Below are 27,754 nucleotides of genomic sequence, written 5' to 3' on the forward strand. Positions count from 1 at the left end.
TCATGAGGGTGGAGATTACACTAAAATATCTACCTTAACCCAGGAAAATGCCACTGCACAAAATTTTCTTTTCAAATGTACATACCTGGGGCAGCTAGGTGGCGCAGTGGATAGAGCACCAGCCCTGAAGTCAGGAGGACCTGAGTTCAAATCCGGCCTCAGACCACACACTTGACCTGTGCTAGCTGTGTGACCTTGAGCAAGTCACTTAACCCTGATTGCCTCACTAAAAAAAAAAAAGTACATACCTGCCATAAGGAATGTATATTTGAAATTGCTGTTAAAACATTCCTTAGATAGTTAATCTGGAAAAAAAGATAAATTTCAATGAATAATTTATTATTCCACAGTTTCAAATGAGATATTTGAAGATAAAACATATATTCTATCAAGACTATACTAATAAATTATATATAAACTACCCAGAAATCTGTGCAGACATTTTGCATATTAATTTATTAATAAAAGCTAGAATTTCCACAGCTCTTTAATCTTTGCAAAGCACTTCAAACATGTTACCCTAATTTTTTTTTTTTGCTTTTTGGTGAGGCAAGCAGAGTTAAGTGACTTGCCCATGGTCACACAGCTAGTCAATGTCAAGTGTCTGAGGCTGGATTTGAACTCAGGTCCTCCTGACTCCAAGGTCAGAGCTCTATCCATTGCATCAACTAGCTGCCCCATGTTATCCCCTTTAACTTACACAAGCAACCAGGCAGGTAGGCACTATTATTGCTCCCACTTTACAGATGAGGAAACTGAGGCTGAGTAAAGGTTAAGTAACTTGCCTAGTATCACACAGCTAATGAAAGTGTGATGCAAGATTTGAACTCAGGTCTTCCTGCCTTTAAGTCCAGTTCTCACACTACCTTTCCTGGCTGCCTCCAAATGGTTGTTTCCTGTGGCCTGCTCCAAAGCCTCTTGGGGGCCCTAAGGGGGACCATGGGCTCTCAGAGGCTATGCCAATGGCACATAAACAAGGGTATGGCCAGGCTTGAAAGGCTTCAAGAGAGCGTCTTTTTGTCATGTGAGGACCAGCCAAGGTGAAGGGCAGAGGCTCGGCATCAGAGGGTTGGTTACCAAGTGGCTGCTGCTGTGTTCAACAATTCATGAAGACGGGCTATTACAGGCAGCTAGGTGGCAAAACAGATTCAGTGACAGACCTGGAATCAGGAAGACCCGGGTTCAAACCCTGATTCAAACACTCACTAGCTGTGTGACCCTGGGCAAGTCATTTGGTCTATTTCCCTCAGTTTTCTCATCTGTTAAAGGGAGATAATAACAGCACCTTCCTGCCAGGGTTGTTGCAAGGATAAAATGAGGTAATGTTTGTAAGTACTTTGCAAATCTTACAGCATTATATAAATGTTTATTATTATTGTTGTTATAGCACAGAGGGACTGCAATCTCCCCTGACCTGCACTGATGAAATCTTAGCTTGGTGAAGGACTGAAGGATAAGGTTAATAACAGCTCTTGTAAACAAGTTTGCATCAAGAGAAACACTAGACAGCACCGTACCCATTCATGGATGGTGGGCCACCTGATGGCCTTTCTGTAGAACAGAATAATTTGTCTAAGTTATCAATACCCGCGTGTCTTCTCTCCCCTACTGTATCTGAGTCTCAGGACAGAAGGGCTTGTACAGGAGCATGCAGACTATTTTTCTTTCTATCTCTCTATAGAGGTAAGCCTACCCTAGACCTTTGCCTGTAGTGGATGCTTAATAAAGGTTACTTTTAAAATGTACATATCTGCATTAGATAGTAACCACCACCACCACCACCACCACCAGTGTAAAATACTTAAGAAATTCACTGCTGGGGTAAGCTAGATGGCACAGTGGATAGAGAACTGGCCCTGGAGTCAGGAGGACCCGAGTTCAAATCCAGCTTCAGACACTTAACACTCACTAGCTGTGTGACCCTGGGTAAGTCACTTAACCATGCCATGCCCCCCCCCAAAAAATTCTCTGCTAAAGTCACACTATTTTCTCTACTGAAGAGGAACAAGTCTTACCAGGTTGAAGCCAAGAAGCTTTTGTAACAGCCCACTCCAAAGCTGAGTGTCATATACCTTGTATTCCAAACAAAGTTCAGTCACTAATCTCACAGCCTGAAGCCAAAGAAAAGGAATCCTGTTACCAGTCAGACATTCATTAAGCTCTGTGCCAAGACCCGGGGACACAAAGACAAAAAGAAAACAGTCCTTGCCCTCAGAGAGCTTATATTTTATCCTTACGTCACTTTATCAGTGATTTAGGCGGTCCCCTACCACCATGACCTCCCCAGCTGCGGCTGCTGATATACTTTCAGAATAGGATCCTTGTCCTAACTACCAAACTCTTGCCCTGACTGGTGAGGGCCTCACGTGGTGCCCACATGGAGAGAAGCCCAGCCACCTTCTCCTTTACTTGCCGCCATCTTTTCGCCAACTGCATTTGCATTTTTATATTCTAGAACCATCATCAAATCAATGCCACTGCTACTGGAAAGGGTGTATCCCCCTGCTCCCATATGGCTTCAGGAACCATCCCTGTAACTCTGCAAACTAAGATACTGCTCCCGTTGTCCCCTCACCTGCTCCCATGTGTTTTTTCTCCTATTCAAATAAAAGCTCTTTGAAAGGAAGCAACTGTATCATATATTTTTTGTTTGTATTTGTATTTGTATCCCTGATGCTTGACTGTGCCTGGCAAAAAGCAAGCACTTAATAAAAGCTTTTTTATTCATTTGTACTTTGGAAAATTAGAGAGAATTTGGAATCTTATACAAAAAGGAACTGAACCTGCATGTGTCTATGCACTAATTTTATTTTTGAACATCAGCTGCCTCCAAAACATCTTTTACCTGTAATGAAAGGGAAAATACTGTGGCTTCATTGTATTGGAGAGAAAAATCAATTCAGGGCTACAGAAGACTCTTCCCATTACTCCCTTTTAGCCCCAGAAAAAGAGTTTTCAATTTACCTGACTGACTCAAATGACATACCATAGGCTCGTGGCTATGATTTTTCCATAGGCCCTTAATCATTCCTTCTTTAGGACTGTTGTGAAATGATTCGTATGTGAGAGGGATATTCAACATTTCAAATGCAGCCAGGAAAGTGATGCATTTCAGAAAGCATCTGCAAAATAAATAAACAAACAAACAAACAAACAAATAAATAAAGGAGGTATTTGTAGGGACAGAGTTTTACTAGTTATCTACAAATGAATTCTAACCATCACACTTAAATGTCTTCAGAGAAAACATTTATAATTTCAGAAAATTGTATATTAAATAAATTATTTGTTGCGACATTTTAAAAAAATGGAATATTCCTAAAAAGTTGCTTTCATTTCTAAAAACATTTTAAACATTAAGTTATAAATGAATGTATGGTGGCAAACAAGGCTAAAACACACTCTGTTAGTGAGAGTCTTTTAAGAGATTTTTTTTTTTGCTGTTGTTCAGTTGTTTCAGTCTGACTCTTCGCGATGCCATTTGGGTTTTCTTGGCAAAGATAAGGGAGTGGTTTGCCATTTCCTTCCTGAGCTCATTTTACAGACGAGGAAACAGGCCAACAGTGTTAAGTGACTTGCCCGGGATGACAGCTAGTAAAGTGTTAGGGGCCACATTTGAACCCAGGTCTTCCTGCCTCCAGCCCTGGTTAGCTATGCACTGTGGCACTACCTAGATGTTCTAAAAAAGAGAATTTTAGTTTTTTGTTAATGTTAGTATCATACCCTCAAATGATTAATCATGTTTATTTAACTTTTATTAATTCTCGAAGGCAAAAATCCACTAAAATGAATTAGGCTCCATCGATTATTCAGGGAGTCACAACTATACATGTTTCTGCTACAAACTTCATTCCACTTACTTTACTTCCTCAAAAGGTTTCCTGAAGAGAGACTCGATTGTTTCTCTGTCGGCCAAACACAAGAGACAGTGAAGAGCTCGTCTTCTATAGGCAAACGTCAACTGACCTACGGCACGAGTCTGAAAACCAACAAGAGTTTTGGGGATCCGTTCACTCCTGCCCGACGCAGCCAATGTCACCCGCTGAGACTTAGACAACAGACACAAGACAGGAGGCCCCACCGAGCACCACAGCCCAGATTTCTTCTGCAAATCTGTTAGCTCTGCCCACGGACAGTGGTGCGTATGGACATGGACTGTGCTGGGGATGTGGGAAGAAAGTGCAACCGGAGCGAAGACGGTGACAGTCGCTCGCCCTGAGCAGCGACCTTTGATCACATGCCTTGTTCATATGGTTTACGATGGATGACTTGCTTTCTAGAAATCTAGCGGTAAACAAGGACTTCATTATGAATCACAAAGATTTCTGAAAGAAATTAAATCTAAAAAATGTGAAAAAAGCAAGCCATGAGGAATGGTTGAAAAAACTGGGACTATTTAGCCCAGAGAAGAAAACTGGGCATAAAGGCTGCCCCTGACTATCTGAACAGTCATCATGGGGAAGAGGGAGTCACCCGGCTCTGCCTGGCCCCAGCAGATAGAAGTAGGAGCAACAGCTGAAAGTGGCCGAGAGACAAACTTAGCTTGACATGGGAGAAGAATTCCCCAAAGTCTACAGGTGGATGGACTGCCTCAGGAGGCAGTGGATTCCCTCTCACTCAAGATCTTCGAGCAGAGGCGAGGGGACCCCTCGCTTGGCACATCACAGCAGGGAGTACTTTTCAACTAATGGGCCAGACTAGCCTCCTTGTAAAGCTGCTCCAACCTGAGATCTTAGGATTCAGATGTAAGAGGCAAAAGTAGGTTTCAGCTATGAGTTTATGTAAACTTACAGATACAGAAGTTGCAGCCAAAAATAACATTCTCGAACTATAATCAATAGGACGTATTTGGAGGAGATATATAACTCTGCAAATAACAAAGAGGAAAAAATCCATTTATATTTAAAATAAACAATAAAACACTATGAGATTATAGCAGTACAAATGAGACTTCAATTTCTATCAGGAAAGGTATGAGATTTCCCTTAAGTACAATTATATGTACATATGTTTTTATATAAAAAGCATACATGTATGTACACATACACACACACCCCTTAAGTATAACAATCAAAAAATGGCAAAGAACACTTGTTTAATGACATTAAAAAGGGAAAGCAAATAAGGATGCTACTGGGCCCAAATGGCTTTAGTCTTCCTTGTATAACCTTACTAATACTTGTAACAAAGCAGGAAGTTCTAGTTCTGCACTGTACCAGGTGCTAGGGACCCAAAGGCAAAAGGAAACCTGCTCCTGTCTTCAAGGGGCTTACACTCTACCAGGAGATGATTTGTACATATGACACAACACGAACAGGAAGCAGTGTAGGGAGGGTGAGCACTAGGGGCTGGGGGAAATTAGGAAAGGCTGCATGTAGAGGGTCACTGAAGTATTTTTTTTTTAAATAAAATGTGTAGAACAGAGCAGAAAGAAGGAAAGAATTACAGACAAGCAGACAGTTTTGAACATTACATACTGAATTTATTATATATTTTAGAAGAAAAGCAAGTTGTATATAACTGAGACTTGTAATTTCAATTCTTTTTTTTCTGTTAAATTTGGAATAAAACAAATTTTTTAAAGGAATGCTTGAGAGAGATGAAGAGGGAGAGGATTCCAGGCATGAGGGACAGCCAGTGGGAAAGCACACAGAAATGTGGGAAAAAGAAAACTGACCACAAAGTGTAGAACGGGAAGTAAGGCAGAATAAGGCTGGAAAAGTGGGTTGGGACCAGGTTGGGAAATGCCAGGAGTTTAATTTAGATCACAGAAGTTTACTTAGCAGAGGGGGACGATGCGCTCACACTGTGGCAGCTGTGTGGAGGATGTAATGGAGTGGGGAGGAACCAGAGGCAGGGACACCAAGGAGGAGGCTATAGCAATAGTCCAGGCTAGAGGTAAAGACAGACTGCGTTCTGGGTAGCATCTGTGTTATTAGAGAGGAGACAGTTTTGAGAGATGTTGTGGGGATGGAAATAACAAAACCCAGCATCAAATGGCCCTGGGGATGAGGGAGAGTGAGGAGCTGAGAATTAGCCTGGGTGATGGGACTCTTGACAGAAAGAGGACTGAAAGAGGGTTGGGTTTTCAGCAGAAGGGACGCGTTCTGCTCTGCTCTGGATGGATAGTCTGAGATGCCTATGGGACATCCACTTCATAGGTCCAAGAGGAGGGAATAAAGCTCAAGAGAGAGAACAGGGTGAGTTACAGGGCTATGGGCGCAGTGCACAAAGAAATGTCATTTTGCCCACGGAGAGGACTGTGGACAGAGCTGTGTGATATATCCACAGTCAAGGGGTCATGACATGGACGATGGTCAGCAAAGGGAAGGAGGAACAATTAAGACACCGGGCAAGAGGCAGTGAGATCCCCTTTCATCATCCCCCTCTAGTCAATAAACTTCGGCTCCCTGTTGCTTCTACGGTCTTCTAAGGAGAGAGGAGTTTCACAAAAATCCAGAGGAGGACAGGGATTATTCAGGAAGAAAGGGTGGTCACCAATGTTAGATGCTGCAGAGAAGTCAGGAAGGATGAGGATCAAGAAAAGGCCATGAGATGTGGCAAGTAAGAGATCACCGACAACCTGAGAGAGCAGTTTCAGGGGAGTGATGAGGTTGAGAAGCCAGGTCGGGGAGAGGAAGTGGGAACAACAAATGGAGACAGCTTCTTCTAGGAGCTGGGCTGAGAAAGACGAGAGCTGGAGGGGATGGTAGGGTCTAGTGGCAGGAAGGGAGACTGGGGTGTGTCTGAAGGCAGCTGGGAAAGAACCAGCAGATAAGTAGATGTGAGAAAGGGGATGACTGAGGGGGAAATCTGCTAGAGAAGCCAGGAGGGAATGGGCTCAGGTGCACAAATACAAGGTTGGTGCTGGCAAGAAGAGCTGGGCAGATGACATGAGCAGAGATATGAATGGCTGGAAGGGACAGCAGGGTACAGTGAGGATTTCATTTTTTTAAAGGCAGCAGAGAAGAAACCAGTGGAGAAGGGGAGACTGAAGACAAAAGAGGAAACAACTGAAGGCCAATTTAGCGGACTCTCTCTTCTCATTTTTGCCTCTTAGAACCCCTGGTTCTCTTGAGGCTTGGCTCAAACACCTCGTCTAGAGAAGGCCTGTCTGGGTCTGCCTCAGCTTCTACCTACCACATGGATCTATTTAGTAGAATGTGAGCTCCTGGAGGGCAGGTAGTTTGGTTTTGCTTTTTCTTTGGATCCCCAGCACAAAGCAGAGTGCCTAGCACATAGTACTGCTAATAAACGCTCACTGATCGATTTACTGCCAGAGAAGACAGGAAGGGATGTAAGTTCATCCACCAGGGAAGGGCTTAACACATTGTGGTACACGATGTAATGACGCTATGGAGCCACGGCAAACGACGAATATGAAGAACCACCGAATCTGGGGGCTAGAAGAGACCTCTGGCCTACCACGCAGAATTCAGAACAACATGGAAAGATTTGTATGAACTGCTGCAGAGTGAAGTAATCAGAGCCCAGAAAAGAGTCCACGCAATGGCTACAACAATATGAATGAAAAGAACAAAAAACGAAACTGAACACCATATGATTATAATAACAAAGTTCTGTCCTAAAAAGATGAGAAAACACAGACCCCCTCTCCCTTCTTTGGTGGGGGGGCGGGGGCGGGGAAGAAACGGGTATGGAACCCTGCTTGTACAATCAGACTCTGCTAACATATTGGTTAGTTTTGTTAAACTACTTTTTTTTGGGGTGGGGGCATCACAATTGGGGTTAAGTGACTTGCCCAGGGTCACACAGGTAGTAAGTGTCAAGTGTCCGAGGCCACATTTGAACTCAGGTTCTCCTGAATCTAGGGCCTGTGCAACGTCCCCTGAGCCACCTAGCTGCCCCTAAACTACTTTTTTCTCACTGTCTTTTTTTTCCAAATCTACGTAAATGGGATGATTCCCTGGATGAGTGAGGGGCAATGTATTCAGAAATGAAGACGGTATAAATACAAAAGATATTGGTAAAATATCTTAAAAGATGTCTGAGTCTTAGAGTGTACATTGATGATAAACAATTATGATCTGCTGAGTATTATCAAATAATGAATCAAGGAAATGGACCTAGGGGAAAAACGATTTCTGCATAAGCTATTTCAAGAGTCTCAATGACGAATCTAACTCACTTTGCAGTAAACCCTTCAAAATCTGGACCTGGTGACAAGATATAGTTTAGAGTACAGGGCTTCTGTGACCCCCCTACGGGGTTGTGACACACAGTTTAAGAAATGCTGGACTTTTAAACACAACTAAAACATTTATTTTTGTAACACTCTTCTATAAGTAAAGAAAATGAGTGTACCTTTGGAGGGCTTCATCTGCTTGAATATTAAAGAATTCTGAAGGTATCTTTAAAAATTAAAAAAAAATCAAATTAAAAAAATCAAATAATGACATACCCAAAAAATCCCTTAGTTTGCATAGGTATAGCTCCATTTAGGAAATTCAAATCAAATCCCATATGTGAAACATTCTTCTCTGTACAGTATGCCCCACCACAGGATTAATTTCCATACAATGCCCTCTTTATGAATTTAAAGTATAACTGACATGCCCTTTTCAGGAGTTCTCCAAGGACTGAGTCAGTGCTAGGTTTGGTTGGTGGCTAATGCTCTGATCCCCTTCAGTCTCCTTTCCTCATCGGTACCCCACCTCCCCCTAGAATAGCTTCCTGAAGGCAGCGCCTTCTTCGTTTTGTTTCTCTATCCCCAATGTCAAGCACAGTGGCTCATGCAGTGCAGGCATTTACTGAATGTTTGCTGAACCTTGAGGGAAAAGGTAGACTCTTTTTTTTTTTTTCTGGATCTGTCATTTAATTGGTGTAGGGAAATCCTGGTGAAGAAACTTCCTCTACCAAGGCAGGTGAGGCCTCTCTGCAATTTCTAATCCTAGGACAGCTGGCTGGGGGCACTGAAAGCAGAGGATTTCCCCAACACATGTAGAGGTAAGGCCTGAAACCAGGGCCCCCAGACTGAAGCTGGCCCTCTATCCATCACTCCACACTATCTCTTTTAAGGCATCATATGTACATATAACCACAGACTTCAAAGAATATGCTACTCGTTCCCAGTACAAGCAACTCTTAAAGATGCTATCCACTAAGTTCTACCCTAAAATCCTAAAGAAATAAGGAAAAAAAAAATCAGTACTGGGATAGCAAATGCTATCCTGAACTAGAAATATTTCTCAGGTCTTCTTTTATGGAAAAAAGAAGAAAAAAATCACACTTTGTAAATTCTCAATCCTAAGATGTTAGACTGCCTTAAAAAATAATACTGTAAAGAAAAAAAACTCCAAAGCACAAAAAGCATCAGGCAACAAAATTCACCCCATTCAAACCTTTTCAGTGTGAGACCTGAAGACTCAGTACAGAATCCCCCCATGGGGGGAGGGCTCTTTTCATCTTCGGCCAGAGGTCATCATGTGGCAAGAGTAAGAGAGAGGCAATGGATTGCCCACATGCTGTATTGGCATCTTTAAGACGTCAAGAAGCTGCCAGAAAGGGCCTATGCCCAGTGGGGGGAAGGGGTATGTGGCTCCCCTGTGACAGATCCGTGTGAGGACATGGATAAGAGGCCCACAAGAAGTAGGACCCAGACGAGGAGCGCGTGCACACAGCAAGGCGCTTCAGGTCCGTGCCTGGCTTGGGGCAGAGGTCATGAGATTCCGTGTTTACAACACCAGATCCCCAGAGGGGATCCTCAGTGACTCACTTCATTGGTCTGCGTTGTCGGACATAACCACTTTTCAAGAAGCATGTCCCAGATTTTTTCCAAATCCAAGTTGTTGATTTCAGCTATTTCCTTGGCGGCTGCATGAATATCTACAGGCACAAAAGTGAATTTTTAACCAGCATTTTGAATAAAAAAGGAGGGAAAGCCAAGCAGCCTCATTCTGCACCAGGCCTCACCAGGACAGTCTTGGCCCGCTGGCTCCTGGACCCTCAGCGGGACGCTGCTGTGCTCATACAGACTAGCGATGAGCTGGGCTGGCTTTCCCAGCAGCCGCAGGTGCTCCGGAGCGCTCAGGCGGTGCGCGATAAGCACAGTCTCGGTGCCTGACCGCTGGTATTGCAGCCTCAGCTGCTTTAATAAGGCCTCAGCTTTCTCACGGCTTTCATCCTTTTAAAAAGAAAAGTCAGAAACCAAAAGGCAATCCTGTATTACAAAGAAGAAGGAATGTGTGGAGGGTAGCCTCATGCTCTCTCCACACTGACTCTGCCCAGGAAGTTATGCAAATGTTACTCTCCACATTCCATAGGAAGGGCCCCAGGGCCAGACAGGTGGCCCGTCTACTGGCGGCTGCCCCAGAGTTTCTCCTCGCCAGCTTTAGACCCCTGACTGACTTACAGGCAGCCTCAGCCCCTGAAAAACCAAAGGATCTCCCATCAGTGGGGAGGTATGGATTTATTGATGTACTAATTTATTCACTGGTGGAGAGAGCTCCAAAATAGAAATTCCCTTTATGGGCACAGGCCAGTGACTGGTCTGCACAGCAGTCTACTGGAGAGTTGGCTGGGCACTGAGCGATTCAGGGGCTTCCTCTTGGACTGCAGCCGTCATGTGTCAGAAGAAGAATTTCCTGCCTCTAAGGCAGGCCACCGTGACACATTACCTCTTAGAAGGCACCTTAAGCAAGCACAGCACACACAAATGATAAGCTGAGAATGACATCCAAAGGACCAACCTGGGATGGAATCTTCTTCAGCCATTTCTCAGCCAAATAAAGGCAAAATTTCAATGTAGTTATCTTGTAGCAACCTAAAAAGGGGAGAAATTCACCTTGTCTCAAATGATCCTTTTTTAGTGAAGCTAGAAAGTAACACTTCCGGTATATTTCATTTACATATCTGATTGCTTTTTATCTTGCATAAATTGTCTACAAAATCCCCTTGAATATGAATAGTCTCTACTTCTCTCACAATATGACTAATGTGGAAATATGTTTAACATGATTGTACATGATTGCTTACTGTCTTGGGGAAGGAGGAGAGAAAGAGGGGAGGGAGAAAAATTTGGAGCTCAAAATCCCACAAAGATGAATGCTGGAAAACCATATTTACATGTAATTGAAAAAAAATAAAATACTATTAAGTAAAAAAATCATGTTAAAAAAGAATATGAACAGTCTTTCGCATTTTTCTAGCTTAACCAAGGCAATTTTTATTACTTGTAGCCACAAAGAGAGCCCTGGACCATGAGTACCCATGCAAGCAAGTCTCTTAACCCTTTCTCCACTCACAGAGAATGGCTGATCGATTTACAGTACTGAGGAGCGGCAAAGTACTGAAGACAAATGGGGGTGAGGACAGCAGGGAGATGAAGGTTCGATGCTGGGAGATTGATGATGGGTGACCATATTGTGATTAGAACACATATTGAAATCTGACTAGGCATACTTCATTGTTCTGCCTAGAGGCAGATACTTTCCCATGGGAATGCATTTCCCCAGAGTTTCTTTAGGATAGCAACACCTAGTTTATCCACAGGCTTTTGCAATAATGCCAAGATTGTTAGAGGCATAACCAAATAAGACAGAACTGGGATCTTGATCCTATACCTAGGGAGCAAATAAATCACAGACCTACATTTATTCAGCCAACGTTTCAATGCCTCAAGGAGTTGGGAGAATGGCTTTAATACTCCCCAATTCCTACCTTCTGGAATGTCCTGAGCAAAGTTGATGGCCACAGCAACGGCCCATTCAGGATTACCTATGGATAATAAATAGGACTGCAGAGTCTCATAGGTTTTCGCTATTTCCTTGTTATTCAGGGCCGAGCCCTGAGCCTGCACCTGCTTCAGCAACTTTGGCTTCAAGCTTTTCTCAAAGACTTGCTTGGCTGTCGACACATACAAAGAATCCAAAGAAACCTTTAAGGATAAAGCAGACAGACCACAAGTTAACGACAATTTATACAACGCATATGAGCGGCACGAAATTCTTGCAGTCAGAGCCTGGACCAGTGGGTTAAGAGGAGGGCTGGCAGGGGCTTTTTCCTGTTACCTTCATGAGTTTAGTGATCAACAGGAATGTTGGGAAGGACTCCTCCCTGAGCTCAGCAGCTACAAGACAAATGGAGAAAACAGCTCGTCTGAGAAATCAAGGGATACGTTTTCCACTCGACACTGAGCCAAAGAAGCCAGTGAATAACATACAAAGGATTTTCCAGAAGTTCTGCACTTTTCCAAAGAAAATCAGGTGAAAAGGCAGCCGAGCATGAGCAGCCGAGGACAGGGTCATTGCATGGTTCATGACGTACTCGTGCTCCAGATTCCCAGGCGGGGAAGCTCGTCTATAGGACTTCAAATGCTTCACAAGACTCAAGCCCTGCGTGAAAAGACCATGGTTTCCTATCAGATGAACAGGTATCTATGACCTTCGTTGAAAAATCTCTACTTTTGGGGCAGCTAGGTGGCGCGGTGGATAGAGCACTGGCCCTGGATTCTGGAGGACCTGAGTTCAAATCCAGCCTCAGGCACATAACACTTAACTAGCTCTGGGACCCTGGGCAAGTCACTTAACCCCATTGCCTAGCCAAAAAAAAAAAATCTCTCCTTTCAAATGTTAAGCCCTAAGGAAGATTACTGCTCTCGTAGAGAATATCATCCCCTGGTCCTTCTTGTACTCCAAGTGACAATTCCTGGCCTTTGCATACAAGAACATAAAACGTGTCCCACAAGAGCAGATCTCCGGGCCTTTGCACACAAGATCCTGTCCTTCGTAGTGTCACCAAGGGATGTTTCATGGAGACATGTGGTAATTAATCTGTCCAACATTCCCTCAAAGACCATGGATCTGTCTCAGACCACCCTGTTTTACTGAACACTGCCTTCCTTTTGGCTCTTACTGTAATGAGTGTCTCTGCTTATCTTAAGACAACAGGACATGGGGCCCGTCACAAGGTCAACGGCCGTGTGATGGATTTTTAATCTACAGCTATTCTCAAAGACTGTCTACTAGAATTGAGGGGAGGGTGCAAATTGTATCAATGGAGGGAGGACCCCTGACAAAATAATGGACACCTGGAATACTGAAAGATGGGGAAAACAATTTAGAAAAATGTCAGCGATGGACCCACTAACAGTAAGATGGACATTTAATAGAGAAATATGTGCTTTGTATACTTAAGAAATTCCCATGAAATTATGAAAACTTTTGGAGCAGACTCAATTTCATGCATCTTGGGCACACTCAGTACTCCTTCAACCACAGCTGATACACACATTTCTTTTGGGCAACCGCAAATCACTTCAGTCTGCTGTTATGTTTTTGCTCTCTCCACCCACTGATCTAATGCTCTCAGTTGCCAAGGTTAACAGCCCCTCTGCCGCATGTGACTATCGAGGGTACAGCCATCCTCCTGTCACCCAGGCTCACCCCCTTATTATCATTAGCAGCTCCTCACTGCATTCACTCCACAAAACTAATCCACAGCCAAATCTTGTTTAGTTTCTACCCTAGTCACATTCCTCACATCCCCCCCTTCTTTCCCCTCCAAAAGCCACTACTGTCAGTCAGGTCTTCATTGTTGTTGTTCGACCTTTATTCTCAAGAAGAACCATGACCTCAGGGAGGTGATGCCATGACATGCAAATGAATTGGATTTAAGTGAGAGAGGGCTGTGCAGAGTCACCAGCCTGGCTTTCTCCTCCAAAGCCATCAGAATCCAGTGGCCAGATACGGATCAGGATGACTAGAGACAGCCCCCAGGCCTTTATCGCCTCTTGCCTGAACAGAGCAATGGCCTTCTAAGTGGTTCCCTTATTTCAAGGTTCCTCTACTCCAGCCAATCCTATGCATAGCTACCAAGTGGTTCTGGGCTGACTATGTCACATCCCTTCTTGATAAGCTCCAGGGGCTCTCTGTTAGCTCCAGGAACAAAAAAAAAAAGTCCTCTGGGTTTGGGATTTCAGACTTTCCACACCCTGGCCCCTTCCCATCTTTCTGGTCTTCCTATACTTTACTCTCTGCAAGAAATACTTTACATTCTCTACAGTTTAGATGCACTGGTCCCCCTGCTGCTCCTTGCACACAACATTCCGTTCTCCTCTCCATGTCTTTCCATTAGCCATGTCCCCCATGCTTAGGACACTCTCTCTTCTCATTCCCTACTGCTTCTCCCTGGATTCTTTCAAGATGCAGTCCATGTCTCGGCCCTTCAGCTACTATTTGTCCTCTGAAATTACCCTTACATTTACTCAGTATGTACGTAACATGCATATAGTTATTTACATGTTTTGTCTCTTGTTAGAAAGTAAACTCCACAAAGACAACGACTGTCCTTGCTTTTCTTCGCATCCCTAGACTGTTTAGTACTTGGAACGTAGAAAGTGCTGGATAAATGTTTATTGACTGGTTAAAGGACAGACTGGTCCCCTGAGGAAGTTTCAATCCCTCAGGAGTATAAGGAAGTTAACTGACATTTGGAAAACACCAATTTAGCAACATTAAGATAAAATGCAAAACACAGTAGGGAAAATACTTCTGTAAATACTTCTAAAACTTTTCAAAGGAAAGGATGCTCAAGAGAAGTGTAAAGTCTAACTCTCATGACCTAATAGAAACATAACACAGGGACATAGTTATTATTTATGGATTCTCTGGTATACCTGATTAATATTGACATTGGTGACCTTTTCATCAGCTTTCTGCATAATTTTCAAGACAACTTCAATAATTTCGTAGTCATATGGATCCAACTGTTAAGAAATATAGACATAAAAAGTCACACAATAGGATCAGCTTTCAAAAAAGATATCAATTCAATGCACAAAAATTGCATTAGTTAAAGTTGTGGATATACATATAAAGCTCTCTCAAATGTACTCCACTGATTCACAGGACTTTTGTCAATCTTAAATTGCTATTAAAATATGCGTAATCAAAGAATTTGTTGAGTCGTTTTTTCAGTCACGTCCAGCTCTTCTTGACCCCCTTTGGAGTTTTCTTGGCAAAGATATTGGAGTGGTTTGCCATTTCCATCTTCAGTTCATTTTACAGATGAGGAAACTGAAGCAAACAGGGTTAAGTGACTTGCCCAGAGTTAATGTCTGAGGCCAGATCTGAATTCCGGAAAATGAGTCTTCCTGACTGCAGGCCTGGCACTCTTATCTACTGCGCCACCTAGCTGTCCTCAATTAAAGAATAAGTATCCAATTTTTCTCATTTCTAAAATCAGTATTACCAGAACAAAATCTGAGTATTAAACAGTAGCTTGAGGTTGAAAATGCCTTTTCAAAAAATGCTGATACCAAAACAAAACCAGGAACTATATGAACACAATTAGAAAACACTTTCCACACAAATAAAGTCAGATCTAAATAACTGGAAAAACATCAGTTGCTCATAGGTAGGCCTAGCTAATATAATAAAAATGAAAATTCTACCTAATTTATTTATTCAGCGCCATACCAGTCAAACTACCAAAAAATTATTTTATAGAAGTAGGAAAAACAACTACAAAATCCATCTGGAAGAACAAAAGGTCCAGAATTTAAAGGGAACTAATGAAAAGAAATGCAAGAGAAGGTGACCTAGCCACTCCAGCTCTTAAATTGTATTATAAAGCAGCAGTCATTAAAACTGCTTGGAACTGGCTAAGAAATAGAGTGGTAGATCAAATGGAATAGGTGAGGTCTGCAAGGCAAACAGTCAATGACAATAGTAATCTATTGTTTGACAAACCCAAAGACTCCAGCTTCTGGGATAAGAAATCACTATTTAACAAAAACTGCGGGGAAAACTGGAAAACAGTACGGCAGAAACTGGGTCTAGACCAACATCTTATGCCCTATACTAAGACAAAGTCAAAATGGGTATCGGATTTGGATATAAAGACTGCTAATATAAGCAAACTAGGAGAGCAAGGAAGAGTTTACCTTTCAGATCTATGGAGAAGGGAAGAATTTATGACCAAACAAGAGATAAAGAACTTTATGAAATGGGAAATGGAAAATTTTGATTACATTAAATTGAAAAGTTTTTGCAAAGCCAATGCATCTGATATCAGGAGGGAAGCAGAAAAGTGGGAAATAATTTTTATAACCAATATCTCTAATAAAGGCTTCATTTCTAAAATATATAGAGAACTGAGTCAAATTTACAAGAATACAAGTCATTCCCCAATTGATAAATGGTCAAAGGATATGAACAGGCAGTTTTCAGAGGAAGAAATTAAAGCCATCTATAGTCATATGAAAAAATGCTCTAAATCGTTATTGATAAAAGAAATGCAAATGAAAACAACTCTGAGGTACCACATCACACCTGTCAGATTGGCCAGCATGACAAAACAGGAAAATGACAAACACTGGGGAAGATGTGGGAAAATTGGAACACGAATGCATTGTTGGTGGAGTTGTGAACTGATCCAACCATTTTGGAGACTAATTTATTAGTCTTCTTTTTGTTGAGGTTATTAAACAGTTCTCTGGAAATGGCCTACTTCACTCTGCATCAGTTCAGACAGGTCCTCCCATGGTTCTCTAAGCTCCCATCTGTCTCTTCTTAGGATGCTAACATTATTCTATCGCATTCATTTATCACGACAAATTGGTCATTCCCTGTTCAAGGGCAACCCACTTGTTACTAGTTTTTTGCTACCACAGAAAGTGTCCATGCATGAGAAACTCTGCTTTCTGCCCTTGACCACCCTGAGGCATATGCCCATTAATCTGTGGATCAAAGGAATAGGAAGGGTTTAGTGGCATTCCTTACTTAAATTCCAAAACAACTTCCTCATTCATTGGACCAATGCCTACGGTCAGCAATAGTGGATTAGCATTCCTGTCTTCTGCAGCCTCTCCAACACTATTTCCATCTTCTGTTTTATGTTTGTTTGCTTTTTAAAAGATGGTTTCAAATAACCAAGAATCTGGGAAGGGTAACACCTGTGCTTTAAACCTAATAATTGTGTGAGATTCTTAGTTAAAGTTAAGAATATTTTATTTCTTCCATTTATTATAAGGAATTTGGAAGAAAGTGAAAAATGACCATTCCTTGGAAGTAGCAAAGCTCAAAACTTGGGACCTGCAAGCATGATTCTCACAAAGGTTCTCCTTATTCTTTTTCAGATCAGACTGAGAAGACATACGGCATAGTGACAGTTACTGAGGTCAATGTGCATCTCCAGGGGAGAACAGGGAAGCAGTGACTAAGAGCTCCATTTGCCTTCTCTCTACTGCCACCATGTGGACCCCTGAGTATGGCAGCAAATGCCCCACAAAAAGCGAAGGAAGTGACCTTCAGCATGTTCAGTGGTTTAATCCGGGAGTGTTAACTAGCAGTCTCTACCAAGGCAGTCCAGAACACCTGTGTTGAAATAAATCTCTGGCTTCTTTTCAGCCCTGCTTACCTGTGTCATCCCTGAGTCTCCATTCTCAAGCATCCTCCATATCCAATCTGTTGTCAATCTTGTTTCTACCCTCACACCTCTCATATACGCCCCCTCTTTTCTGCTCACGCTGCCATCCCTGGTACTGGCCCTCACAACCTCATATCTGGACTACTGCAATAACCTGCAGGTGGGTCTACCTGCCCCCAGTCTCTCCCCACTCCAGCCCATCCTCCAAACAGCTGTCAATGTGATTTTCCTAAAGTGGAGGTCAAATCATGTCATTTCCTGTTCAGTAAAACTCCAGTGGCTCCCCAGCCCCTCCAGGACCATGTATCAAGCCCTCTATGTGATGCTGAAGGCTCTTCACAAGCTGGCTTCTTCCTGGACCTTTCTGGTTATCCTAAACTTCACTCCCCACCATCTCTCTATGATCCAGCTATGCTGGCCCACCTGCTATCACCAGTACATGACATTCCTTTGCACAGGCTGGTCCTCCCCAAGCCATCTCTAGGGTTACCTTCCTTCAACTTTGTATGTATCTTGTATGTACCTTTTATTTACATGTTACCTCCTCCATTAGAATCTAAGCTCCTTGAGGACAGGGGTTGCTTTTGCAAAACTTTGCCTTTCTTTGTATCCCAGGGCTTAGCATAATGCCTGGCACCATGCCTGTTACCTGGAAATTAAATTTTGAACCTTTTCTAAAAACAATAATTAGACAGAAAGGTCCCAAATATACCAAAATAACCGTGAGCATTACTTTTTGCAGTAGCAAGGAAAGCGGAAACAAAGTAGGTATCAATCTGTTGGGGAAGGGATGAACAAATGAAACATAAGTATGCAAAACATATCTATATAAATGTGACAAAATATTAGTGCACCACAAGAAATAAATACAGAAAATTCACAGAAACATGAGAAGACCCATAAGAACTATTTCAATGCAAAGAAAGCAGAATCAAGAGAATAATATATAACAATGAAAACAAGAATGAAATGAAATGAAATGCTAATGAAGATAACAGTAAAAGGGAGCTCAACTCAGATTAAATGGAATGACCAATCACCCTACAAAATAAGGATTTAAAGTGCTTTCTTTGGTTGGGAGGAAGTCATTGAGTTTTGCACAAATGCTTTTCTTGGTTACAAGGACGAATTCTCTTGGAAGGGAAGCCAGAAATCATTGGTGTAAAAACCAAAAAGCATCAATAAAATTTTAAAAATTTTAGTGGCTTGAAACTTGAAAAATAGTATTTCTTTTTTTTTTTCCTTTTTGGTTAGGCAATGGGGTTAAGTGACTTGCCCAGGGTCCCACAGCTAGTAAGTGTTATATGTCTGAGGCCAGATTTGAACTCAGGTCCTCCTGACTCCAGGGCTGGTGCTCTATCCACTACACCACCTAGCTGCCCCGAAAAATAGAATTTCAAAAAATCAGTGTGATTATATAGCCCGACACTTACTGGCTACATAATTTTCCCACTAAAGTAAAAGAGGAAACATATCTCCAATTGCAAAATGTATTAAACTATCCGTTAGTCCCCTTTCAAGTGTTAATGTGAGCACTTGCTGAAGAAATAGAAGATGAAGATGGAAAGCGGCATGGCGAAATGACTACCCACCTTGTACAGGATGCCACTAAGACTGACAACCACATTCCTTGTGCTTTTCAGTAAAGGCACGATCTCAAGGGCTTGGGCCAGAATTCTGGAGTGTGGCTGTTTCACAGAATATGTGGCACTGTCTTCCTCACCACGGTCCATATGATTGTGGTGGAGAATCAGGGTTTCGATGAAAAGCTGAAGAGCCGCATCACTGTCCAATTCATACGTGCTTTAAGAAGGGAAAAATTAAGTTGAATGTACAAATCCATGTTCCCTTCGGTGAAATGCAGAAGGGTCCCCTGAGGACTCAGGCCCTGCACCTGAATTAGGCCTCCCTCCTCTCCACAGTCTGACAACATGAAGACTGCGGCTACTTCAAGGACCTATGATCTATGTTGGTGTGGCACTCCACTAACACAGAAAAGATTGCAACCCTTTTAGGATTTAGCAGAGGGTCTTACAAGAGTTGTTGTGACTGAAAAATTGACAGAGTTCAACATGATTAGGAGTTTCAATGAGCTTCTTTAGTCTGGTCCCCAAATGAGACAATACGGTCATTCTCTTCCAGCCCATGATATCTACAGACATCATAAAACAAACTGCATTTTTGAAAGGTTAATATACAGAATAATTTTTGGTACTGAATCTCTGGTAATGTTTTACCCATAAAACTGAAAAAATTAAATCTGTTCCAGAGAATGATGACTGACAGCTTTTAAATCTAAAGATTAAGAAGGCTCTGCAAGGACAGATTTTTAAATGAACTATATTCTCTCTCTTTTGGAAGGACATCCGTATTTAGTTGAATTACTTCAGGCAAAAAGGCAGTAAATATAGACAAGTCCTCACTGCAAAGTTCATAAGAATGAATGTTTGCTCCATACTCATGTGGCAGACCTTAGATGTAATCTAAGACAGATTTGACATTTCTAGGGTCAGCTAATTTTGAGAACAGTGTTCTGCATTAGCAAGACTTCCCAGACTCTCTGAACGCAGACCACTGAGGGAGGAGGAAAAGTCTACTGTGAATTGATAAGTTCAAACTGCAGACTAATGCACTCTTCACGCTTCGCAGCTGCCAAAGTGGCTGGCACGGGCAGCCACTGGAACCTCCATGCCACCACCGCAAAGTCCCAGGTTGCCTCCTTGGTCAGAACAGTAGCCTGCTGAAAACACTCTCATTGGCAGAAGAGAAACTATTCACGTGGGGAAAAGGGAGAGCTAAAGAAAGATCACTTAGAATCTACTCATTTGTTAATCTAAAAATTTAAATCCTTTGCCTGCCATATTTTCAGTGTTGAGAGCCATTAATCCCTACATCCTGGGCCTCTCCTACTCATCCAGAATGAAGAATGAAGAGGAAGCAATTAAGACAGGTTTGGATTTCTTCTGTATACCAATGGATTAATCTCAAGAATCAAGAGAACAGAGGGTACTCTCATGAGCCACACGGGTATTACTATTTTTATTCTAGCTAGATGTGCTGCTGATAGAATGTTCTAAGATCTAGCTGAACTGATTACCTGCAGTATTCCAGAATGAGAGCTGTGTCCACATCTGTATTCTTCACCAGCGTGCTCATGAGCTCTTTCTTTCTTAGTGAATGCTCCCTGAACACCGGCTGAAAAGAAATCTAGAGATAAAAAGCAAAAAGATAGCACAAAAAGAAAGAGAGAGAGAGAGAGAGAGAGAGAGAGAGAGAGAGTGAGAGAAAAATGCCTGAGAATTAACAGATACAGGTATAGGACTTGAAATAACCACATGTACAAACATATAATTTTTCTGCTCTTGCAAAAGCAAAACCTAAAGCTCCTCAAATTCTATTTCCCCACCGCTCCTCCTGAGAATCTAAATATGAATAGTGGCAGCTTGTAATATCCCCAATAGCCACATTTTGGGGGCAATCTTGTGATGCTTGGCCATATGAGCCATATGCAAGACATGGTCTCAAAACATTATGGTCATACGATGTGGGGCTCAGAGACACTGGGCAAGGCTGGTCAAAAATAGATCTGAAACATTTACCCTAGTTACAAAGTAGGCCAAAGAATCACAGCTCTAGAGCTGGAAGCAACCACAGAGGCCACATTTTAAAAGACTTGGGTCACAGGATTTTCAGCTAAAAGGGAACTTAGAGACTGTACAATCCAACTCCCTCATTTTACAGATGAAGAAACTGAGTCCTGGAGAATTAAGTGACCTGCCTGAGGTCACACAGGCAGCTAATTGGTAGCTAGGATTTTAACCTAGGACCTCTGACTCCAAATCTCCTTTCTACCATGTGCTGGATGGAGTCTTGAAAAGTTCATTATTGGGGCAGCTAGGTGGTACAGTAGATAGAGTACCGGCCCTGAAGTCAGGAGGACCTGAGTTCAAATCCGGCCTCAGACCAAACACTTGACACTTACTAGCTGTGTGACCCTGCGCAAGTCACTTAACCCCAATTGCCTAAAAAAAAAAGTTCGTTATTTATCTGCCCCACAAAATTAAACGTCTAAATAAAAATTTACTGCGTTTATACCGTGCAAATATAGTTGCACAGTAGAACGAGCACTGAATTTGGAGTCAGGGTTAGGTCCCTTCAGCCTGTTCTTATTATCCGGTAAGACCTTGGGCTCCGCACTGTTCTAGGACTCAGTGTAAAAGAAGGGCATTAGATGAAATGACCTGTGAGGTTACTTCTTCAATGCTCATTCTGTGATTCAATGAAGCCATCTACTCCAAGCAAAGGTAAGAAATAGTCTTGAACTGTCCAGTGACCCTTTCACTTAAGGCTAGGCCTGAACTTGATGGAGGGTGTTGGGACCACACACACACACACACACACACACACACACACACCACACACACACACACACACACACAAAACAACACTCTCCCCTCTATCCCTAACCTGACAAAGGAAGGCTATTTCCCAAACAAAGCATGTGAGTCAAACACTCAAACCACTTACCCCAAGCTTCCCGAGGCGAAGCCCCCACTGGGCATCCGTGATTAATTCCTGGAACTTCTGCCTTATTTCTGGTTCCTTATAGAGATAAGCCAGTTGAGCTCCCACCTGGGACACAGCCTAAATGCAAAAATAGGACAAGATTCAGTTGGAAGGTGAAGACTCTCCCATCTTCCTAAATAAAAACCTCCCAACAGTAATGTAACTTCTTGTTGCGGAGACTTAGCGTCCAGCCTGGAGAGGGGTGGGGCTATCTTTGGCCTGGCTTCTTCCTCCAATTGGAGGCTCTGGGTGGCACTGGCCAATCAGAAGTTGAGGCCTGGGGGGTGGGGGTCCGGGGTACTTCCAGCATGAAAAGTAGCCCAGAGGCAGAGAGGAGAGGTTTCCTGTACAGATACTGACTGATACGGCTCTCAGTTCTCAGCCCTTTCCACATCCACAGGAGCTCTGCTTTTCCACAAAATTACTTTCTGATTGCGGGAATTTGACTTTGTATCTTGTTTGTTTTGTTTCTGAAATCAGGAGAACTACAATTGGCCTTGTCCACAGCTCCCTCACCGGTCTCCAGCTTTCCCCAGCCTACCATCCACACAACTGCCAAAGTGACTTTGTGGAAGCGTAGGTCCAACCATCTATCTCTCCCCTACTTACAATCCTGGAGCGGCTTGCCTCCATGGGTTTAGCTTTTAGAGAACTTTGCCCCTCAGCCTTGACCTATCTGTCCCACCTCCCAGCAGGCGACAGTCCAACCAAACTGGCCTTCTGGATGTTCCTCATGCACGGCACCATCTCTTGCCTTTCTCCGTGCCTGGAATGACACCTGAATCAACTCTGCTTTGCTAAATCCCCCTTCTGTGTCTTCAAGGCATAGCTCCAAGACAACTTCCCGCGTGAATCCTTCCTGATGCCCCCAGTTCTGAGAGCCCTCTCTCCCTAATTACTTATTCACCTGATTCACCTCTCATTGTACCAGGTAAAGAGTAGAAGCTTCAAATGCTTATGGAATGACATGTGAATGAAACAAAGGAATTCTTTTCTTAGCCATACCAAAATCTTGTTGTAATTTTGCCATGTGGTATCGATGATTTTCCAAATAATTTCAAAGACATCTTTCTTAGGTAAAAGAGTGCAGTAACCCAGGGCCAGGTCAAGATCCACCAGACGACAATTAAATACCTAGCGGAATAAAGCATCAACATCAGTAAAATCTTCCCCTTAAAACAAGTAAATTCCTAAGAGTCCTTTAGCTACTAATCTAGTGATGGGTTGTCAGTGAGACCGAACACAAAGAAGGGGAGTTACTCATCCTCATTTGCAGTTATGGCTTCCATTTGCTCATTCTGATATTCTCAGTCACTCACTGGAAGTTAAGAAAAGCTATACAACTCAACCTGAAGTTTATACAACTCCCTGAAGGAAGGGACCCCATCTCACCTGAACTCTGGCTCTCTGGTGCCCAGTATGCTGCTCCATACAGAGCAAACCTTTAATAAGTGTTTGGCAAGATGAAATGAAAAGTGCCTATGATAAATTCTATATGGCAAAAATAGACAAAAGCACAATAAAGTATGAGAGCCTTAGGGGAAGGGGTCAATGCAGAATGGATTCAATAACTACAATGGCAGAACTGGGTTTCAGGGCCCAACAAGACACTGCATCCCTACTCTTCAAGACATTAAAAAGATCATGGCCAGTGAAAGCAGAAGCCTCATTTAGGGAGCTCGTAATACGGCAGTGGAGGATCCCCCAGCAGGGGAGGAAAAAACAATTCTGTTGTCCAATCTTTTCCCCCAAACTCGACTTGAACAAAACCAGAATGTGGCCTCTAAGTTGGCATATTTTTGAGCTTTTACCTGTATATATTTTTTTCCTTTAAAAGAAATCCCATTCTATGGGAGCATTCTACATTTGGACTAATGTGGGCAGATAATTCAAATCACCTGATAATTTCATAGCACCCATGAACCAGGACTGAGGATTCCCAGCTCATCAACGGGTATAGTCAGGCACCTATAGGGTGCCTGTGCTAAGGCTGACTGTTCACTGGAGCCTTCCTGCCTCTGGCTGCGGGTCCATTCCTGTTTCTCTTAGTGCTGAGAGGAATACTCCATTAGCTTTCTTTAGATTTCCTCACCAAGAGAGGAGTGTGGGAAAGCCGTGCAGGCATTTCCACCCAGCTTCATGGGGCTGGTTGGCTTCTCTCTAAACCTGGTTATGACAAATGCCACCTGTTCCTCTGTCCAAGGAGCACCATCTGTCCTCAGGTAACTCAGGTAACTCTCTCCCCATGGCATGCCCTGCCTCATTCACTCCCCTGGACAACACAATGTAAATGTGTAAAGGGCAGGGACTCTTCTTGATCTTTAGAGCTCAGACTTGGTGCTCAATAAACACTGGGTATATTTACAGACTGAACACTAAAATGCCACCACGTGCTAAACTGCTTCTTCATCCAAAGGGTCCAGCAAATGTCTATTAGGAGAATTCTCCCATTAGAATGTGGCTCTGCTTTTGTAAAGGAAGCCAATGGATTCCCTTCACTGAAATTTGCTTTATACTTGACTTTGCTAGAATGGAACTATACCTCAGAAGGGGACCTCAGAGAGGAGTTAGCCCAACCCATCCATTTTATAGATGAGGAAATGAAGTACCAACAAGTTAAGTGACTTGCTTGATGTTAACAAGGCCAAAATTTGAACTCAGGTCCTCACTGCAAAGAAGGCAGGTAGGTGGCTCAGAGGATGGAATGCCAAGCCTGGGGTCAGAAAGACCCGAGTCCAAATCTGGCTAGGTAACCCTGGGCAAGTCACTTAACCCCTGTTTGCCTTCATCCACTGGAGGAGGAAATAGTAAATCACTCCAGTACCTTTGCCAAGAAAACCCCATGGACAGTATGGACATGAAGAATTGGACATGACTGAATGGACTAAAAAATGGCTATGAATCTCACTATAATATAAGGCTTTCTTCCACTGAACCACACTTAGGAGTACCTGTTCAGGCCAATGAGAAAGTTCTATTCGCTAGAGTAAAAAAAATAAAATGACTGTAACAGAAGAACTGGACAGGGAGCAAAGCTGTTGGTGTCACTGATACTGCAGGGTGAGGAAACACCCTCTGCCAGTGCAACCTGACCTCTTGTCCATAACCTACAGTCTTACAAGAGTTGTCTAGGGAACTGAGTGGTCCAAGGTCACAGAGCCAGCATGTATAGAGATGAGACTTGAAACTGAACAAAGTCCAGACGACACAGAGCTACGTGGAGAGGTATAACCAAGAGAAGCTTCACAGCATTGATTCCCACCCAGAATACTCACTTTGTGTAACAGGGCCGCGGCATTTTTTCTGATTAAGGCTGTGGATTTTTCTTTCAAGCCAACAACAATACTTTTTGTATTGATTAACAGTCTCTCTTCATACAGCTTTAAGAAAAGATCCAGAGTTACCAGTGCAGTGAGAAGAAATCAATCTTAAATGTTAAGTTCATATGACTGACTGTGTTCTCAGAACTTCCTCTAACTTCCTCTTAGATTCCAGCACCATAGGGAATTCAATCAGAGTAAGAATGAAACCCGTGCATTGAATCAGCATCAGCATTTATTAAGCCCCTGTTGTTTCCAAGGGGTCCTCTTCGATGCTGTGAATTAATATCCCTTACAAACAGCAGGCACTTAAAAAAATGCCTGCTGACTGATTACTCAAAGAGAAGTAGAAGACAAAGCACTTGGCAAAGGGCCATGAAAAGAAAATTATTATTATTATTACCTAGAAACAATTGTTCCCACCCCTCAAGACAACAGCTCCCACCTCGAAGACCTCACTCCAGGTGATGCCCAATGTGGTCACTTGATTCACTGAGCACTGTATCTATCTCCTTTACCTCATCTGATCCTTGCAATGACCCCATAGGGTAGGTCCTGTCAATATCCCCATTTAACAAATAAGGAAACTGGAGCTCACAGAGATTAAATGACTTGTCCAGGGTCACACAGCTAGTATCAGAGGTAAAATTGGAACCCAGGTCTTTCATTGTTCTATCTACCATTCCAGAAGGAATGAATCCTGAATCTCCTGGAGGACAAGGGTCATTTTTAGCTTTAAATTAATCCTTCACGCCTAAAGGAGTTCAGCACACAGCATGCACTTAATAAATGCTTATCTAAAGGAATAGGCTATTGACAGGTAATGCCATCTGATAAAGGAAATCCCCAGCCAAGACAATTTGTCCTTCAGAATTGTTAGGTCTCTGAACATTTAAATTAAGCCATCAACTAGGGAAGCTATAATAAGAATTTGGGTCATTTTACCAGTTAAATGATAGAAAAAACTTTGAATTTTCTCATTATGGAGCCCAGACTAATTAAACAATGTGTCCAAATTCCTCCTTTCAATAGATCTTATTTTTATACTTTTGGGAGGACCAGGCCTATGATTTCAAGAATGTAGGGAGCTCCCAGTGAGGAAATTCCCCTACTAATACATATAAGAATTGGCACCTTTTCTGCCACTGACAGTCTCAGAGAGTCTCAGGGTCACTGAGAATTTAAGTGACTTGCCCAAGGTCATCTAGCCAGGATGTGGCAGAAGCTGGATTTGAACCCAGGTCTTCTTGACCCCAAGGCCAGCTCTCTGCTCACGACCCTTATCCACACTTACCCATATCCAAGGCCCATTACCTTCTCACTCAAGGAGATATTCATGCAGTTTGACATTCCGTGCTGAAGGCAGATACCAAAGGAACCTACTACAAATTTCAGAGCCAGCTCCCACTGGCTGGATTCCTGCAAGCTCTGAAGCAGCGCAGAGATAGGGTTGATGAGAGGTAAAAGAAGATTCTCTCCTGGGAAATGACAAATAGTTTGGTGGGTCAAAAATGTTCCCCTCCCTTCACCCCCAAAAAAAATCAATGATAGGGAAATGCAGGTCAGGTCATCAGCAGCAGTTTTAAAAGGTATTTATTACCTATTTCATTATTTCAACACCTCAAGACTCTCTGTCTACCAGAAAAAGGGCACAACCCTCCAGAATTCATTACACAGTCTTGGCGCATTGCACTGGTCAAAAAATTTATCAGCCTGAGATCTTAAGAGTGACAAGCCTGTACCAACTTAAGTAAGCCAACTCTTAGTGGGGACTGAGCAAGAGTTGTCATTGAACCTCAGCTGGCAAAGTGTTCATGGACTCCTTGTCCCTCCATACCCCCATGAGGCATCAGAGCCAGACTTTGGTGACGAGCTCCTTCACTGTGACAGGGCTGGAGCTAAGATTTCATTGGTGTGTGAAAGTCCTGATGAGGAGACTCCCTGACCAACGCAGATGGCACCCACTCTGCAAGTCAAAGAGCTTTAGAAAATCACTTTGGAGTTCACACTAACCTTGCTTTGGGAGAAAACAGTAACATCTACATTCAAGATCCCTGATATCAAGACACAAACAATCCTGATAATATAAGGAAAATCTGAACTACAACATCATGAAATGTGGCATAATGAAGGACTTTCATGGTACTTTATTTATTAAGGAATTGCTCAATGACAATTATTTCAGTTGACCATCTGTCACTAGCCAGAGATCTCTTTCCTTTAAAACGAAACTAAAATTTATAACTTGACTGATAAAATTTTTTATGCAGTTGAATAACATAAGGCCCCTGTAATAATATACAGAACCAATCAAAGATGACAATGAAGAAAGTGAACCTCCCACTTAGAATTTAAGAGTTCATTTAAATTTTTAAAAATTGAAATAATAACCAAAGTTATAAATTTTTGATTTTCAGATACCTTTATTAAATGGGCAATATGGCAAACTGGCAGAGTCCAAAGGATATCTTTTGCCTCCT

The 27,754-nt window shown here is 42.6% G+C and overlaps 1 protein-coding gene across 2 annotated transcripts in view; it reads right to left on the reverse strand.

Moving 5' to 3' along the window:
- The window catches only part of KNTC1 (kinetochore associated 1), an 85,956-nt gene that overhangs the window by 11,062 nt on the left and 47,140 nt on the right, over positions 1–27,754 (reverse strand). The window contains exons 38-57 of one of the 2 annotated variants that reach the window (XM_020970200.1): positions 27,696–27,752; positions 26,589–26,752; positions 25,230–25,334; positions 22,960–23,088; positions 21,916–22,032; positions 20,486–20,595; positions 18,981–19,191; positions 14,636–14,725; positions 12,182–12,353; positions 12,030–12,088; positions 11,680–11,896; positions 10,710–10,783; positions 9,934–10,144; positions 9,737–9,846; positions 8,326–8,372; positions 4,792–4,867; positions 3,861–3,979; positions 2,987–3,122; positions 2,016–2,111; positions 249–305 (exon numbers count right to left, since the gene is read on the reverse strand). In XM_020970200.1, the coding sequence (XP_020825859.1) occupies positions 249–305; positions 2,016–2,111; positions 2,987–3,122; positions 3,861–3,979; positions 4,792–4,867; positions 8,326–8,372; positions 9,737–9,846; positions 9,934–10,144; positions 10,710–10,783; positions 11,680–11,896; positions 12,030–12,088; positions 12,182–12,353; positions 14,636–14,725; positions 18,981–19,191; positions 20,486–20,595; positions 21,916–22,032; positions 22,960–23,088; positions 25,230–25,334; positions 26,589–26,752; positions 27,696–27,752 (2,357 nt within the window). Of the gene's footprint in view, positions 1–248; positions 306–2,015; positions 2,112–2,986; positions 3,123–3,860; positions 3,980–4,791; positions 4,868–7,262; positions 7,514–8,325; positions 8,373–9,736; positions 9,847–9,933; positions 10,145–10,709; positions 10,784–11,679; positions 11,897–12,029; positions 12,089–12,181; positions 12,354–14,635; positions 14,726–18,980; positions 19,192–20,485; positions 20,596–21,915; positions 22,033–22,959; positions 23,089–25,229; positions 25,335–26,588; positions 26,753–27,695; positions 27,753–27,754 lie in introns of those variants that run through there. The other variant, XM_020970204.1, reaches the window with a different exon arrangement.

The sequence above is a fragment of the Phascolarctos cinereus genome, unplaced genomic scaffold (genome assembly GCF_003287225.1).
Source record: "Phascolarctos cinereus isolate Bilbo 61053 unplaced genomic scaffold, phaCin_HiC Scaffold_4;HRSCAF=312, whole genome shotgun sequence".
Classification (NCBI taxonomy): domain Eukaryota; kingdom Metazoa; phylum Chordata; class Mammalia; order Diprotodontia; family Phascolarctidae; genus Phascolarctos; species Phascolarctos cinereus.